At 40.5% G+C, this 18305-nt stretch overlaps 1 protein-coding gene across 2 annotated transcripts in view; it reads right to left on the bottom strand.

Annotated features, from left to right (window-relative positions):
• PDZRN3 (PDZ domain containing ring finger 3) overlaps positions 1–18305 on the bottom strand; it is a 179181-nt gene that overhangs the window by 156497 nt on the left and 4379 nt on the right. The window contains exons 2-3 of one of the 2 annotated variants that reach the window (XM_079958733.1): positions 11297–11383; positions 7715–7822 (exon numbers count right to left, since the gene is read on the bottom strand). In XM_079958733.1, coding sequence (XP_079814859.1) covers positions 7715–7822; positions 11297–11383 — 195 coding nt within the window. The remainder of the gene's footprint in view (positions 1–7714; positions 7823–11296; positions 11384–18305) is intronic. The other variant, XM_079958734.1, reaches the window with a different exon arrangement.

The following is an 18305-nucleotide window of genomic DNA, read 5'->3' as shown; positions in this document are numbered from 1 at the left end:
GACCAATGGCTTAGGGGTCCTCAAGTGTCAAAGTATGGGTTAACCTATCTTGACTCAGGAAGCTAAATGCTCTTAGACCTGAGAATCTGACTTCTAAAAATCTTGAGAGGCACACCAGATAAGAAGCTACACAGGAACTCTCTTACACAAGAGAAGAACAGCAGCTGAATACTCCTCAACTCCACCCAGATACAACTATGTCCAGTGCCTCCTAGTGAATATCCACACAGCACATGTGAACATGTGTCTTGGGCTGTTGGTATGGCATCAGTTAAGTGTGGGCATGGAAACTTTAGCTGAAAAAACTTGAAGCTTTTAATCTTACTGAATATATAATATGCAATCTACCTATTTCTGACCCTCCTAATTACATACCTCTCAGACATCATTAACCAAGTATTGGACTTAGGAGTAGCATTTGGTTTTGTTGTTGTAAAAGCTATGAATCAACTACTGAAATTTTAAGGTTCGTATAGACCCAGTTCTGCCGAAACCTAAGTAAGTTTGTACAAAACTCAGGAGTATCTTTACTATTTATATTGATCTTACTGCAATTCCTGAAGACCAAGTGTTTAAACAAAATGAAACCACACTGGATATATTTAAATAATTTTGAAGAGCAGCGCTCTGAATATTTAATAGCTTTTTAGCTTATTTGTGCCAATTTTATTCATATCACTTCATACAATTGACATGGTAATTTACTGCACATGTAGTAAATTAAGGATGATTGTGCCTGATTGCCCAATTATTGTGATATGCATGAAATAATACTACAGATAGGGAAAGACCTCTGCAGTGTTTGCTCTGTGGAGTCTCAAAAAGAATGCTCAAGCCCACCAATTAAAATCCAACAGTTAAATCATGATGGCTTTGGCTTCAAATGTGGAAAATTATACAGGGGATTACATAAAACTGAAGGAACTAATCCAGATGTGAAAAAACCTCCAAATTCTTACATTTTTATACCATCAGTATCTCAGTTATATGTTTATCAACTTCACTTAGCACAATTTAGATGGTGATTTGTTAGCACTGTTCACAAAAATTTTATCATGTGCTGACCAGCAGAATGGGAAACATCCATTGTAAGTCACTGGATTCCTTTTATTATGAATTTCAGTTCCCACTATAAAAAAATCAGTTGGCTGGTGTGAAATTAACTCACTACGACTGTTCATTGTTCAGTTCAATCTATGCCTTGGATACTGTCGTACATGCATTTTCCTATGCAGTCACATTCCGCCATAGTCTAGACTCAAAGTTGGATTTCTGTATGCATATATTTAGAATCCATGATATTCAGTATCAATTCAACAGAACGTATGTGAACTGGAGAGTCAATATTCACATTTTAAACTGTGATTGGTATGAAAAGGTTATTGTGGACTCTGTAGCATCATAAGAGATTGTTTCGCACAAAAGGGCTAAACACATTAGGGGTCGCCAACCTTTTTGAACCAGTCAGTACATTTCAAATTTTGGGAGAGCCGTGAGGACACCAGCCATCAAATGTCTGTCAAGGGTGTGTATGTGGCACAGCACAAAACAGCTTCCTTGCAGAGCAGGGCATAACACAAATTTAGAGAGACAACTACCCATGACAGCCTTATGCTTATCATAAGTCAGCTATTTCCTGATTATGAAGATCACACAATACTGATTACATACACACACACCCCCCCACACACTGATGTTGTTGGTGTCCAACAAGTACCAAGAAAAATACAAAGGTAGCCACATCACACTCACTCTTTTCACAGAAATTGCACATCTGCAAATGTCCTGTGTATTTTCATTACAAAAGCTGACTGTAACAAGTGGGACCTGCAATAAAATGCTGCAATGTGGACTCGTCCTGTTCAGTTTTCCAGCCTGGAACTCGTGCCTTCTCCCAGAATATTCCCTTTTAATCTCCCACCACAAGAAGCCTGGACCATTCTATGTTCACTGAGCATGCTCAGTCCTCATTGAGCTTTGGAGAGGGTTGCCCTCTTGGGGTTGGGTCTTCTTTAGAAGGGGTCTCTCTACAACTTTCAGTATTCCCCCAAACATGCTGGTACCTCCTTTCTCATTCTTTGGTGGTGCTATCTTGGCTTCAAAATCATAGACAATCAGAGATGGTTTTCACTCTAAGTATATAATAAATAAATGGAACCTTTAAAACTGAAACTAGCCAATGCCAACTTTGCTTTCAGTTTTGAAAGCCAACTTGATTCTTACATAACAGATCTTCCACCATTCTTGTTCAAATGGCATTATTTCCAATTGATAATGCTCTGCAGGTTTTTGGGGAGGAGGGGACATTCCCACAAAGTTACAAAAAGTTATACATTCTGGTCATTAAAGTGCCTTTTATTTATCTCTTGTCCCCCCCCCCCCCTTTTAGTTATGTAGATGCCTAATTACATCTTTTCTTATTTAAATAAGATCCATTAAAGAGATATTTCCAGGCCCCTGTGGAAATGAAATGCCCCTGGCACACAGTGTGTCTACACGCTGTGAATTTTCTATTAAATTGGGCATGCAATGGAATGCTGCTAATCTGTGAAAGGTCCTTGTCTAAGGCTTGGCTTACAAGTCAGACACTCTCTTTTAGTTGTACGTTTAAAAAATAGATGTTTAATATGACCAGCTCTGCTGGAAGACATTATTCTCTCTATTTCCAATTCCCTCCCCCGCTCAAGTTGATTTGCCCCCCTTTTTGCATCAGAAAGGAACGGAAATATAATAACAGTGATTAATTATATCCCCATTGTTCTATTCTTTTCTTAAGTCTAGCTCAGTTTGGTTTTTCTTTCTGCCTTCTTCAAGTCAGGCTGAGGCAATATCGAAGAGTGCTTTATCCCAGAGAATGTTTTTAGGGTTAAAAAATGGACCTCCTGTTTTCACTCTGGTCTACAGATTTTTCTCTTTATAAATATATTACTTCTCTGTTTCATCTTCTGCCAGTTTGCAACATCCAGCCTTTAATTCAGATATGAATTCGCTATTCTTTTTTCAGACACTATTAATAGTTGAAATGCAATGATCCTCCCTGGAAACTGTACCGGTAGCATAACAAAAAATAGTTATCTTGTACACTGGGGGGTGGGGGGAGGGGAAAGAAGAGACAAAATATTTGTTCACTCAAGCAGTGCTATAGCACTTCACTAACCTGCAATAATGAAAATTGCCTTCCCCCAGTTCTCCCATAAAAAGAAATCTATGTCTTCAAGCATTTAAAAATAATAACTCTGAAAAACTTGTGAGCTTATGAATAAAGGATAGAGGGGGAGAAATGATGTTGTGCATCATATTTTCAAACTTCGTACTTTCTGGGCTTGTAAAGGTAAAGGTACCCCTGCCCGTACGGGCCAGTCGTGTCCGACTCTGGGGTTGCGTGCTCATCTCGCTCTAGAGGCCGGGAGCCGGCGCTGTCCGAAGACACTTCCGGGTCACGTGGCCAGCGCTGCTCTGGCCAGCACCAGCGCCGCACACGGAAACGCCGTTTACCTTCCCGCTAAGTAAGCGGTCCCTATTTATCTACTTGCACTTAGGGGTGCTTTCGAACTGCTAGGTGGGCAGGAGCTGGGACCGAACGGTGGGAGCTCACCCTGCCGCGGGGATTCGAACCGCCGACCTTATGATCAGCAAGTCCTAGGCACTGAGGTTTTACCCACAGCGCCACCCGCGTCCGTTTCTGGGCTTGTATATTTAAGTTATTTTTAAGCATGTCCCTTATGAGTTGCTCGTGTGGTCTAGACATCAGTAGACTTGGGTTTTCTTTGTGCAAGGAGGGAATCTCTGGGTGTTTTCACTTACAACATTGTTAATTATCATTCTGACATATCCGTTAACAAGACACACGTGTAATTATGAATCGGCTATCAAGACAGATTCATTCCACAATAGACGCTAATCACTTAACTTGAAAGCAGGAGACAACTGTGAGGTTCTGAATTATTTAAGGTGCAATCCAAGCAAAGGTAAGCACTTTTAACTCTCCTTTAATTTTAATGCAAAAGATGGAAGCACGTGTCTTATTCTGCCACAGAAATCAGCAGGCTTCAGAGTTATTTATTATGGCTTGATTGCGTCATTAGAGCCTGCTTTTATATCTTTCAACTTGGTTCACTTCAGTTGCCCTTTGACCATGTAAACAATAGTTAAGAGGTTGCTAGCTACTCTGGGTTTAAAAATATGTTTTGATTTATGAGGTAGTGTCCATCTCTGCAAATACATGAACATTGTTTGAAAGTGCCCATAAGGTGTAGTTTCCTAGCTGATGTTACGGATCACTAAAAACCCCTCAAATCATATCAGTGTTGACGTGGAAGGTTTTCCACGGGCTCAGCAATGTGTGAAAGCACTTGATCTTGATAGAAAAGGTCATTCATTTAATAAAACTGTATTAATGAGAGTTTTGATATAGGGAGTCCACCCGCACATAGTTAAACTAAGGAATTCAATCCAACAAGATGTAGTGGTGGCCACCAACTTGAATGGCTTTAGAAGAGGGCGAGCTCCAAATTACAGCCATCATTTTGCAGATTTTGCACTTGCAACTTAGAAGTGCCTGGAAGTGGGCTAGGTGGAATGCCATTTCCACACTATGCATAGGCTCTGAAATCTTCCCAAATACCACAACTTGTTCTTAGTTGTTCTAACCCCCCCCCCTAACTGGAGCATACCAATTAAACAGATTAAAGCTTGCAAATTCTGCTATTAAGTTTTATTCTTCTTCTTCTTTCACATTTTGAAGATTGCTCCAGGATCATCCTGGCATTGGCCTTGTTTGCACATCATGGTTAATCATAATGGCACCACTTTACTCCTCCCTGGCTTAGCATTATATCCAAACTGTCTTGTAGACTGTTTCATTCCAAATGAACCAGGTCCTATAGTCAAGACTTGCCCTTGGTTACCAGACGGTAGATTTTTTATTTATTTTTAGTGACGCCAACTACAGGGTGTGTCTTTTAAAAGAGGCCCTGTGGAACACGTGTACTCTGTATCCACGGGGCCTCTTTTAAAGGGGTCACCCTGAACAATCCACACTTCAGATAACAGGTACACTAGTGGAAAAGGAACAGTGTCCCAGATTAGCATGTTCATGGGAAACCCGTATAGGGCAATAAACTGAGCCTGTATAGAGTATTAAACCAGCCAAAGACATTGCCAAACATTTTTAAACTGTCTTATTTCATATGCACAGGCACCTTCAGAGGTTATCATTGCCACATGCAAAGAACTGCTCCATTCATTCAGTGGAACCTGGATGAATGGATATTGCTGAAGAGCAGCATGGGGTAAATTGCACTGTAACTTGCTATTTAAAAGACAGCACTCCGTCTTACTGTTCTACAGAGTGGATTGCTGTCTCCACTCTGCTAGTTAGCCTGGATGATAAAACTAGGACCCAGATCAATAAATCTAATATAATATGTTTCAATTGCTCAGCAGAAGACACCTTCGTCGACTGATTAATAACTACAGTGACATCACTATTCCTTAGCTCCACATTCTTTTATTCAGCTGGACAAGGTCACCTTTGAAATGTATCTTTGCCCTCAGACATTAGATTGGATTCTGTGAGGGAGTCCAGATAGCGTTAATGTGTTTGGACATTAAAGAGATAAAACATGGTTCAAACGTTCAACCATCACAAGCTCCCTCTTCCTGCTAAGGCTATCGCAATGCACTGAAGATAACTTATGCAGGCATCATGAGCCTTTGAAGCCTGAAGATTTCTGTTCAGTGGACACACACAGGAAATTGATGATGATGCTAATAAAATGCCATGCTTATTTCCCCCCCCCCTCTAGTACCACTATTCTTTTAACATTTTTCTGTACATGTACAGAACTCAAATTCTACTCTTTGGTCACTACAAACCCACTTTGGGGAGTGAGAATCATCAACTGTTAATATTAACTGCAGAGATATTCCGTTTTTGTTTCAGGAGAATAACTTATTAAGGTGAGATGCATCACTGTGCATGTGGATACGCATAGCCAAAAGCTAATCAGTACATGTAAAATTATGTAGTGGTTTACAAGCAGCTCCTTTGTAGAAGGAAACACACACCTATACTGTTATTTTCGCAGCCAGTTTATTTTTCACAAGCACCTACATTCAAAGACAATGAATGGTTGTCTGTATGGTTTACTTCTTCAAAATGAAGAGTAACATCTCTCTGCTCCTACATGAACATGATGGGACTTACTTTCAAGTAAATTTGCACAGATTATACTGCATGCAGTAATGCCTTTATCATACCACCTTCAACTATTGTTTGCATTCAGCTTTATTTTGAAGAGTCTCAAGAAGGCAAATGTCAGGAGCCTTCCTATTCTGGGCAAGATGGGGTATTTAGTGCTCACTTTACCTTGCTTCATATATAGCCTTTCTACCCTCTTTCTTCTCTTGCCACACACCTGAGCCTCCATCCTGCTTCTACATATTGCACAATATTAACAAGATAATCAGAGATGGCATGTCCCCAAGTATTACAAAGTTGACAAAGATCCACCGCTAATGGAGTGGTTGAAGGGAACAAAAATATTTTCAGGTCCTACAGTTCAAAACATTTTACACTGAAAGGATTGCATGAATGCCCACCAACTAGGTGTTTTTTGCAGATAGCCTGCTCCAAAATTTATTATAACTTGAAATCAGTTGAATTAAAAAAATAATATGTGTGTTGGCTTGCTCCATTTGCACCTTTAAACATGCTTTGTAGCACAAAATGTTCTCCATAATATTTTCTCCTCTTACAAAAAAACACTGTTGAATGCAGTTTTCTTTATCCACGCAGAATATAGCAAATATATATATCACACTTTGCCAACAGAAAATCTTTAACAGCTGTTTATTGCTCATTTGCAGAACATAAGAGCAAAGGAATTCCATGTCTTGGGGAAACTGGCTGTTCCATGCTATCTTTGGCTACAAAAGCAGCACTTTTCCTTAAATAAAAATAAAAGTAGTTCCCCAACTTCCCCGCTTTTGCAACAATGAAAGAAAATGAACAAATTCTAATATAGACAACAATGGAATCTGATTTGCAGTTAGCCGATTTCCGTTCCATAAATCAAACACATTCCCCTTAAGCTCAAACTATCATCTTAAGTAATGATCTTGACAACAGGAACAACTTTTTCAAACAGTCAAAATGTTAGGAAAATGGGAAGAACTCCAGACTACGAACTTAAAAAAAAAAGAGTGCTCAGTAACCCTTCAAGGAATTTCTCAGGAAAGCTCATCACAATGTGCTTTAAAAGCTCACTTAACAGGGGCTTCTGTCCTTTATCATCTGTTCAAAACATTTTGGCCCTCTTGGAAAAAAAAATGCCTTAGAAACCAAGCTAAATAAAGTCACAGTTCTCACAACAGATACTTGCCTTCACATATGGTTTTAACTAAATAACTTCACGTCTCCAACAGCTTCAGAAAGAAATAACTGCAGCATACCAAGTACATGCTAGCTCCTCAAAATGCCAGGACATGCACATACCTTCCATAATCTGGCCTCTATATTTAGATAAGAACTGTACCTAAAGCCAGGAAGGTCAACATTGAAGCAAGTTGAGCACATTTGAGCTGCCCGGTCTTTTAGCCTCTGCTACCCACATCACAACTCTCCCAGGCCAGAGATCCTTAGGTATCCCATACACAAAAGAATAGAGAGGGTATTCTGCCCATCAGGAATGATCCAACATAGCATTCTTACTTCAATAATCCTGTCGTGAATCTGCAGCCCTCCTTCTTTGGCAGCAGGCCCGCTGTCTGCTATTTTAGAGACAAAAATTCCTTCACTAGATGAGCCGTCTTGATTGTCCTTTGAGGAGAAAGAAAATTGGGGTGGGGAGGGGAAGGAAAGAAGAATGTAAACACCGGTTAAGACTGAAGCATGTTGAATTCATGGCACTGGTCACCATTTAAGCACTGCATGGCATATGGACGTTTCAGTACACTGCTGCCCAGTGCCCCAGCAGTATAGCACACTCATACTTTCTGTGGGTAAATGCCAAACGCAACCACAGACAGGTAGGTGTTTACCTTGCCACCATTCAAAGGTGCCACCGTTTTGGATTTTCCAGATAAAACAGAAAGTGAGGGAATGTGAGGTTCTTCCATTCCTCTGCCCACCAGTGGTCTCACCTAAAGGCAGAGGTGGAAGAGAAGAGAGAGCCATTCTTCCCCACATGAAACTCACTGGAGGCCGATCACCAGGTGCCTCTGCCTTTGGATCCAAGATCCCTGTCTTCCGGAAGAAAGTCCCATTTCTTTGGCAGCACCTAACCTGTGGAACTCACTCTCCAGACTTGTTTACCAGTTCCCTTTCCTGTTGGGTGCCAGGGGATGTCCTCTTCTCCCAAGCCTTCATAGCATTTAACTGTAGTTTTCTACCAGAACCCTGCCCACCACTGTTGTAATTGACAGATTTGCAGTTTTTGTTTCCAATAGTCAGCTACTGGGTCGTTGTTGTTGTTTAATCTGTTGCTGTAATCTGTTCCCTTGATGTTTTTTTTTTAAATATCTGATAGTTCTTTTTATCAGCCATGTGAATCTACCCCAGCCCTACCTACAGATGCCAGAGGCTGAACTTGAGATGTTCTGCTCCCACAGCATGGTCTCTGCCACTGAGCTATAGGCCATTCCCCTTTTGCAGTTCTATCGTGACCTGCAGGGCAACCCAACCCAACCCAAACCTACTGCGTGAGAATAGTGGTGAAAGGAGGGGAAGGCACACAGCCCAGGTAAGGCTTGGAAGAATGCTTATTAAGGAAAAGCATTTAGATTTCAGCATTGGTAACACAGCTCTTGTCTGTTAGGGAAACTATAAAGTTTAGAATAAGTTTGTGTTGCTCCAAGACCTCACAGATCTATGCACAGAGCATCTGCCTTGCATGTCTCAGGTAGGTATGGAAAAAAGCTCCTGTCTGAAACCCTGGACAGGTGCTGCCAGTTAGTATAAACAAAGCTGAGCCAGATGGACGAGTGGTGTGGTTCATTGGAAGGCAGCTTCTCATGTAAGCTGAACTCTCCAAGGTAGTTTCAGAACATTGCCGCGTAGAACTGAGCTGAAATACTGATTGGTGAAAAAAGGGGTTTGCTCTTCTATAATAGGACTGAAAAAGTGTTTCATTGTTGCCCCAAAAAATTATTGGCAAAAACTGCTCTAACGTATACATGAATATTGCCTTCACTCTAAATGGGTTTCATTTATCAACTAAGGTCAGATATAGTAAAAACTGACTGGCTGCGCAGGAGCTTGTCATCATTGTATCCAGAACAGGAGCCCTAACTTGCTGGGATTACTTGTGGAGAAATGACAGTGAAGAAGTAGAGAGAAAGGGCAAATAATGTCTGCAAACAGTTATGGAAAAAACTTACTACACATGACAAAATGCAAAATAGGAGAGCATTTGGCTCAACCCTGCGACTTTACAAAAAAAAGTTGTTTTATAAGTACAATATTTGCATATTTTAAGCTTTTTCAATGCAGGGTGGAGAGATGGTCTCATAATGTCACTCCCCCCTGCAAAAAAAGAGAGAAGTATGAATCTGGCAGCAGAGTGTTACATAATTGTTGTTCGTTACGGCTGATCCAATTCCCTAAAGATTCTGAACAGTCCGTACTTTCATTGGGCTGTAAAATGGAAAGACTAATCTGTAACAGTTCAGCGGCTAAGTATATAATAGAATAATATGTGGTTTATGCTGCAATTCTAGTCATATGTACCTGGGAATAAACTCTATTGACCGAAACATAACTTACTTCTGATTAAACACACACAGGATTCCGCTGTATGTGACAATTCCCAGCCCAATCCCATCTATAACTATATACCAGTGAACGATAAATCTATCAAGCGACTTTTGTTAATTGGGTAAACATCTTTAGGGATCTTTAGCAGCATCAATGAGATTGCACAGAAGTGTCATTAAAATGCTGCTAAATACAAGGAAACGGTTTAATTAAAGTGCATTAGCCAACAAGCTTGCCAAATTATTTCAAAGAAACCTTTATACAAGAAAATAAGCCTCCCTCCTTTCATACATTACAAGGCAGACTTGGGAGGTCTGTTGATTTTGTTCATACAGTACGACAACAACCAATAAATATGAAGAGTTTGTTTTAAGTTACAAGAAGCCCAAGCCCAGGGCAAGCAAAAGCTGAGGTGAAATCATGAAGTCCCAAACTAAATATCATCATACAGATTGCACACAGTGTTTAAGAAGCCATAGGTTAGGATGAAAGCATGGTATTCCAGAGACAAGTGTTAGAAACTGGGATAGAAAAGCTAGGAGCCAAATGGCTTCTGGGACCTGGGCTGTGGGTGCCAAAACAGAACATCTAGCTGCCACAGGGGAGGGGGGGTCAGCAACACTTTTTATTTATTATTTTGATAAGTATGAACTAATACGCAATTCACATAAGTGACAGATTGTTAATATCAGAAATTGTTAATACGTGTTTAATTTGGTGTTTACAATAAAAAAATCCTGGTACCGTACTTCAGTTTTCAAAACACTCTACTCCTTATTGTTAAACTCCTTAATATATTCTCTATCCTTAACATATACTTCGAGGCTTCAAAGAAAATACATTTCAGTAATCCTTGAATATCAGCCAGGCACAAAAAAATGGCACCCGGACTTTTTGAGGTGCTCACAAATGGGAGAATCATTCGTCGCAAAATGTGCCTGGCACCCTGCGAATTTTGAACCGTGGACAAGATTGAGGCCGTTCTGCTCATCCTCTGGTCCTCCTGGGAGCTGGGAGCTAAGTCAGTTTGGCTTAGCATGTGGTCAAACTCGGGTTCAGACAGGAAGTGAAGACAAACCATATCTAAGCTCACAGCAGCAGCAGGACTGGAAGAGGAGCAAAGCGGCTGCAGTCTCCCCTCTGGGAGCCTGTGTGTTCACACTAAGCTATTGCTTGGCTTAGCATTATGTGCAGACATTATCTTGTTCAGCAGAGACAGAACATGCCTCATAGTGTGTATGATGGAACACCCCTATGCTGTTACCTAAGATGAAAGTAAAAGCTCTGATGGAACAGACCAAAGGCTCACCTAGTCCAGCATCCTTGCTCTCAACAGCAGCCAACCACATGCCTATGGCAACACATCATGAGAGGCGCGAATGTACCACAATCCATAGGGGTAGCATTTGTTCAAGTGAAGATAGTCCATGTAAATAATACTTTCTAGAGCAGAATATGTGCCTAACAGCATCCCCTCCACTGCAAAAAAAGGTCTCAATACTAATAAGAAACACATATATACATCAATGATTAACATACCATGCATGGCCGACCACCAATTATATTAAATCCAAGAGACCCAGAATCACGATGAAGAACAAGCGTCAGCGCTTTAGTCTCTTCACCCTATAAAGAACAGGGAAAGTCAATTTAACTCTTTGAACACTGGCAAGCTTAGGGCAGGCTTTTCTTCATAAAAATGACATTAAAAGCTAGTGTTTGATGAGGGCTTCTACCCATAAAAACACTTGAGGACATAGAGCTGTATTTTCTTCACAGATTCCAGTGAAAATCGTTTGAGGATCAAGTTTTCCTGAAGGTTCAGTACTGGATCAAGGAAATCAGCTCATGTTAAGGTGAAGCTGTTGCTAGTTTTTATCATCCTGAAACTCTTACTGAATAGATTGGGATGCTGGTGATACAAAAGCTAAAGTTAGTGGTTGTGATTCTTAGCAAAGCTCACCTCCCTGAGATAAACATGGATGGAGGTTTACATTCAGCAGTAACTGGGTGAATACAGCTGGGTTCTCCATCACAGATACTCTCAATGCAAGGACTTCTTATGGTTCTCTCTTGCCGTCCTTCCACATCTGGTTCCTGACGGCATGCATTTTATTTATTGAGATGACATTTGCACTAAATCAGCCATCCCCAACCTGCAGCCCTCCAGATGTTTTGGCCTACAACTACCATGATCCCTAGCTAACAGGAACAGTGGTCAGGGATGATGGGAATTGTAGTCCAAAACATCTGGAGGGCCAAAGGTTGGGGATGCCTGCACTAAATCTCTATGGATGTGGGAAGGGATTAAAAAAATAAATAGATAAATTAGGAAGCAATTGATAAAGAAGGCACCAAGTATGATAGCAAACAAAAACTGTGTAGACATTCTCCATACCAAAGACTGATGCACACAACCATTTTTACACAATTCTGGCAATTAGCCTCACCAAATCCTGGAGGCCATTTGAAATACAAGATTAGCCATCACACCAAAAAACTCACAGTGGTTTGATTGCATTCAGTTGTTACAACTGAATAATGTGTGCCTATGAAAGAAAGTTCCAGGAAGTGGAATGGCATTACTAACAAAGAATCTGTAGGAATGTTGGTCATATAAATGACAACTTCCCCTCCCATTAGACCAAGAAAGTTAAGTTTAATAATCATTTGTATACAGATGCCTTCTCAGTACTGCATCCATCAGTAAATATTTTGAATCCTACAGGAAAACTTTGTGGGAAAACTCTCCATTAATGTTTAATACATTTAATTACAGAAATAACAATAAAGCAGTTTCCTGACCAAGTCGCCTTGGTCTGCTGCAGAGTTTGTTCCCAGATATAGGAATGCCATGTGCTAGCATAACATCCCCCTTTCTCAATTCTGAAAGGGAGAGGCCATAGCTCAGAAGGAGAATGCATGCTTCGCATGTATGAGGATTCAAGTCTGAGCTCTTTCAGCTCCACTTAATAGAGTATCAGGTAGCAGGGCTGGGAACAACTTCTACTTGAGATCCTGGAGAGCAGAGTTCAAGACGCACTCCACTCAGGGTTGGTGTTACCGTGCTCGATGGGGAATTGATCCGATTCATTAAGTGGCAGCATTTTATTTCCTGGGAGAGTTGGAGGATTCTTCTAGTACTTTTTAATCTCTGACCAATAATACCAAAGAATACAACAACTGATGTATCCCTCCACCCATTTCTGTGCCAAAGAAAGTTCACTGACTTGAATGAAATGACACTAAGAAAGTAGAGAAATGAAAAGAAACAAATGAAAAAGGACCAAGCCCTGTATATCTGGAGAAGGTAATGTAAACTGGTGCAGCTCAGTAACTTTGACCTCTGTTTTTACATAAATATAAAAAGTTGATACAATGAAATATAAATTTCTTTTAGAATGAGCCGAACTATATCGTCAGGCTCTATGGCTTCCCCAAAGTCTGCTTCCCATCGTATTTTCCCCACTGTAAATTCTCGCTGCATTCATTATCCCCCCCACTCAAATTTTAGTTCTGGTCCACCTGTGCTTTGAATAGGGGGGGAAGACGGACCTGTTACCCTTCAAATGATGTTGGACTCCAATGCCCAAAGGCTCCAGCCAGGGATACATTTTTTAAAAATAAAACACCAACTATTATTCATATCAGCCTGATCATAAAGCTTTTTGGAACCATGGAGAACACTGATGTCCCCCTCAAGTGGCTTTGAATCAAGCCATGTGTAGTTTGTATGTTCCAACTATCTGGGTTCTTGAAGAAGTCATGCATCCTTCAAGCCACTGGAAAAGCAAGCTCTCTGGTTATTATTTAACCACAACGGTAAACGCCATGATTGCCTGGGTGCTTTTGCCCCTATAGTGGGATTTAATAGTGAGAGTCAGTGTGGTGTAGTGGTTAAGAGCGGTGGACTCATAATCTGGTGAAACAGGTTTGATTCCCCGCTCCTCCACATGCAGCTGCTGGGTGACCTTGGGATAGCCACACTTCTCTGAAGTCTCTCAGCCTCACTCACCTCACAGAGTGTTTGTTGTGAGGGAGGAAGGGAAAAGGAGACTGTTAGCCGCCTTGAGACTCCTTCGGGTAGTGATAAAGCGGGATATCAAATCCAAACTCTTCTTAATGAAAATAATAAAGAAGTAAAGCACAATTCATTGCTGCATACCGAAGAGAGAATGCATGTTATGTTTTAAACTATAAGAAAGCTAATTCATTCTGCTCAACCCAGTTTTCCTTTATTATTTTGCAACTGATACTCAATTATCATTATGAACGCTCAGTTCTCAATGGGCTGTCTCCCCACCAACACTATTATTATGTACAGATGATGGCAAGTGGGTATCTTTAGCATTTGCTACGGACAATCACACACCCATGTGGCAACCATGAATCTTTACAACTTAGACATTTCCAATCCCACCAAGAGTTAAACATTGTTTTGGACTAAAGCAGTGTGCATTTTTAACATAAATATTACAACTTGTAAAGGTCTTAATTTTTTAAAATGCTGTCTCACAGGAGCCAACCATATCTGTTCTTTGTAAAGTATTATGTATATAGTGGTGTAAAGCACCCACTATATTATTATTATTATTATTGAAGAATTATGATCGAAAGCCATTCAAAATATTTAATTTGATTATTTAAATTTTCATTCTGAGCCATCTTAAAATTTAATCTGGGGTGATGATAATCAGGTGCACATCAGCAGCCTCTGCAACCTCCCTGCTAGGAAAACAAGAAACAGAAAAAAGGCAGCCACATGAACCTTGCATCATCCCAGACACCATAGCTCATGTTGGCGGTGCATGAGGCTCTTAATCTCAGGGTTGTGGGTTTGAGCCCCACATTAGGCCAAATGTTTTGGCATTGCAGGGGATTGAACTAGATGACCCTCATGGTCCCTTCAGAATCCACAATTCTATGATTCTATAAAGATGAAAATGTTATAAACAAACACACGAATTTGAGGAAGTTATTTTACATGTCTGGTTTCCATATCCAATTAATGGCATAAATTACAATTTTTGCCTAATAACGCAATGCAGATGTTTTAAGCTTGGCTCCCCACCCCCTCCACCGTTTTGGCATTTCAGTGTGAAGCTGTCAGTCAAACTATATTAACATTGAGAAACATTCTGCTGAGTTGCTTGAGCCATCATATATTTTCCTGTCACTCCTATGAAAGAAAAAAGCCCAGAGCTAGTATCAGCTGGTATAAATTACAGAAATCTAGAGATCCAAATTAACTTGTAAAACTGCACAGCAGTTTATACTTGGGACTATAATGTTGTTTAGTGGTAGAGCAAGGCACAGCGTATTCTTACCCCCAAATCCTATTTACTTAGAAGCAAGTCTCACTTATTTCAATCATATTCCTTCCCCCATAACGGATTGATTTGTGTCTCGTTTGTAACACTGAAGCTGAAATCCTGTAGCCATTGACAGTAGACACACAACTTATGCACATTTAACTTGTGCACATTCAGCTTTACAAACTTGGCATTTTTTTAAATTAATTTTTTACAAAATAGAAAGGGGTCAGGCATCCAGGAAATAAGATTTTGGCAATCCCAACCACCATTGCATCCACTGAGTTTGGACTATAAAATATTTGGGCTTTATGCTCTATCCCTGGAACATAACCCCACATAAGTTTCGAGTTTACTGTACGTTGTAGTAAGCCCAGTTGAACTAAATGAGACTTAAGACTTCTGAGTGGGCATATACAGGATTGTGCATCAAAAATCAGCCTCAAGAAATACCCAGTTCTTTCCTTTTCTCTTGTTGCCTTTAACTGGCTTTCTAGCATGCTGAACTCTTCTAAAAGGAGAGCAGTGGAATAAGAGGTGAAACTGTTTTCCCGGAAACCCCCTGGCCCAGACGTCAGATAATATTTCAAGGCAAAAACTTCCAGTCCTGTGAGGCCACTTTTAAGGTCTAATAAGTTCAGAAATGGAAACATAAGAATGTTATTGTCACAAAACCCTGTGACTGCACTCAGAATGGTAGCTGTAATTAAAGTTTGAAGAAAAAGGTTTCCATTACTATTCTTGATTTGGATTGTTTCTCAGCAAAAGAAGAATCGTGGGGACGAGTGAAAAATAGAAAGATCTGCAATGCATCAACCAGCTAGTTTAAAAAATAAAAATAAAAATCATCACAATATTTGGCAGTTAAAAACAAACAAACATTCTAAGCATTTAAAAAGATTCCTGCTAGCTTGCCATGCATATCCATAATTGATCCGCTGTTTGCATTTTAGCACAGTAATACGAGGGAGGAAACTGGGTGATAATTCTAGCAGATGTGCTTCTAAAGCACCACGACACAAGGGACTAACAACTTGTTGCTCCAACAGCCCTTTTGAAATTCACATCTTGATATTAATGCCATTTTAAATAACAGCTCTTAAAAGAGTTGCCTCCTTTACAACTTACCACTATCACTCTAAATTATTATTATTATTTTAAAGCATTTTATTGCAAATGGTCATGCTTAACCCCACCCAGCTCAGATCATCTGATTCTACAACAAATCTGATCGTTCTGGCATGCTGCTTACCCACAGCTGAGTCAAGCTCTTAAACATAATTCTGGAAATTGCTTCAGATCCCAGCTGAGTATTTTGGAGCTAGGAAGCTACCTTCTACATTTGATTCTGAACACTGGGAGTGTTCTTACTTCTTGAGTAAAAACGTAACTTTGCTCATTTCTCAGCCAATCCCATTAGAATAGGTTAGCACACTGATTCTCAAACAATAGGGGTTCAGTTTCACCACCGAGTCACAGAAGGTTTCTGGGTAATTTACCAGTTGCCAGTAATAGCTGCTTAGGAAGTGGGAGGGGCAGGGGAAGCACCATTTAAGTACAGTTGTACCTCTACTTACGTATCCTTCCAGATATGTAAACTTCAGCTTGCTAGTGCGGCAAACCTGGAAGTTTATACTTCCGGGTTTCACCACACACACATGCGCAGAAGTGCTCTATCACACCGCATGTGTGCGCAGAAGTGGCACCTCTGGATACAGACTTTTCAGGTTGCGGACGGACCCTCGGAATGAATTAAGTTTGTATCCAGAGGGCCCACTGTACACAGAAAGTGGGAAAGTTCTGCTTCCAATTAAATGGTTGGGATCATCAGGTAAACTATGAAGAGAAGAAGAGAATTATATAAGTATACTGCCCTTAGAATGCAATCCTGAAGTAACCTCCACTGAGTTAAATGGAGACTGCTTCCATATCATTGAATTGCAGACTTAGAATAGTTTGGAACACCTCAGCTATCAGACTTTTCCCCTGGCTAGATGTTGTGCCTGAAAGATATATGAATCAAAGAACCCTCTAGATTCTGTTGTTCCTTGAAATTCACTCGTCACGTCACGTGCCAAGTCCACTTAGCACTCCCTCCTCCAAGTACCTCATATCATTGATTCTACCATCTCCCTAAAATTCAATTTGCGAGGGTTTCTTATTGCACTGACGGCACAGGCAGAAATACTTCTAGATAATAAAAAAGGGACACGTGAACATGGTACCAGAAACCGTTAACACAGACTAAAAGCTGAAATAACAAAGTGGCTCAACCCTATAAGTCATGCTGTGCCCAAGACGGAGCAACATGACTGCAGTACTAGCACAACGGCTTAGCATATAGCATGGCACTGGAACTGCCAATCATGCCAGGACAGCCATGTATTGTATGACTAATATTTCTCACTGCTAGATATTAAATGGCAGAATGTACAAGTTGTTGGTCTTAGACAAAGTGAGAAAGCACGATTGCATGGCACTATAGATGTGCCTCTTTTCAGTAAGCCTTGAACTAACTATTTGGTATAAAGGTTTTCAAAGCAGCAGTAAAATGGTCTTGTCCTGCTTGTCTTGGGCAGGAAACCACAGTTGCTGGAAGTGGAAGCTCCAAATCATCTGTAGGATTTAGGCATCTGATTAGAGATAAGAACCTAAGGACACTAAGATGTTCGCAAAATTCTCCCAATACAAATTGCAGCATTCCCAAGTTGGGTTTTGATGTCACAAGACCATAGCGGTTGAATCTATTGAATGACACTGTTTTATATTAGGTGCTACAGCTAGCTTGAATATTTTGGAATCTACAAAATCCCTGAGCCCAGTGTGCATGCCTGGCCACTTGCTTATATCCTTTGCCCTTTGCAGCACACAACTATGTTGACATCGCTGTCTGATTAAATAATCCAGGGATCAAAATACTGGAAGCAAGCCATTCCCTCCCCATACACACGCCAGCGAAGCGAGCCATGTGGCAGGACAATCCCTGTGCTGGTCTTCCTTCACAATTCTCCAGCGCACAAGATGTATATTTTCTAATTGCACTTCTTCTGGCTGAAACTGTTAATCTTGGAAAGTTGCCCGAATGGCTGTGAAAGACATGTAATTGATTGAGCACTACACCACAGTTTTGTGGTGACATGACACCTTTTGGCTTTCTGCAGATTACACGCTGCCTTTTTCTGAAAAGTGCATAACAGCCTTTTTGTGGACAGCCTGAAAACAAACAGTCATGTTAA

This window comes from Podarcis cretensis, assembly GCF_951804945.1.
Source record: "Podarcis cretensis genome assembly, chromosome: 2".
NCBI lineage: Eukaryota > Metazoa > Chordata > Lepidosauria > Squamata > Lacertidae > Podarcis > Podarcis cretensis.
The sequence above is the reverse complement of the archived record's forward strand: the minus strand, read 5'-3'. Positions and strand labels throughout refer to the sequence as shown.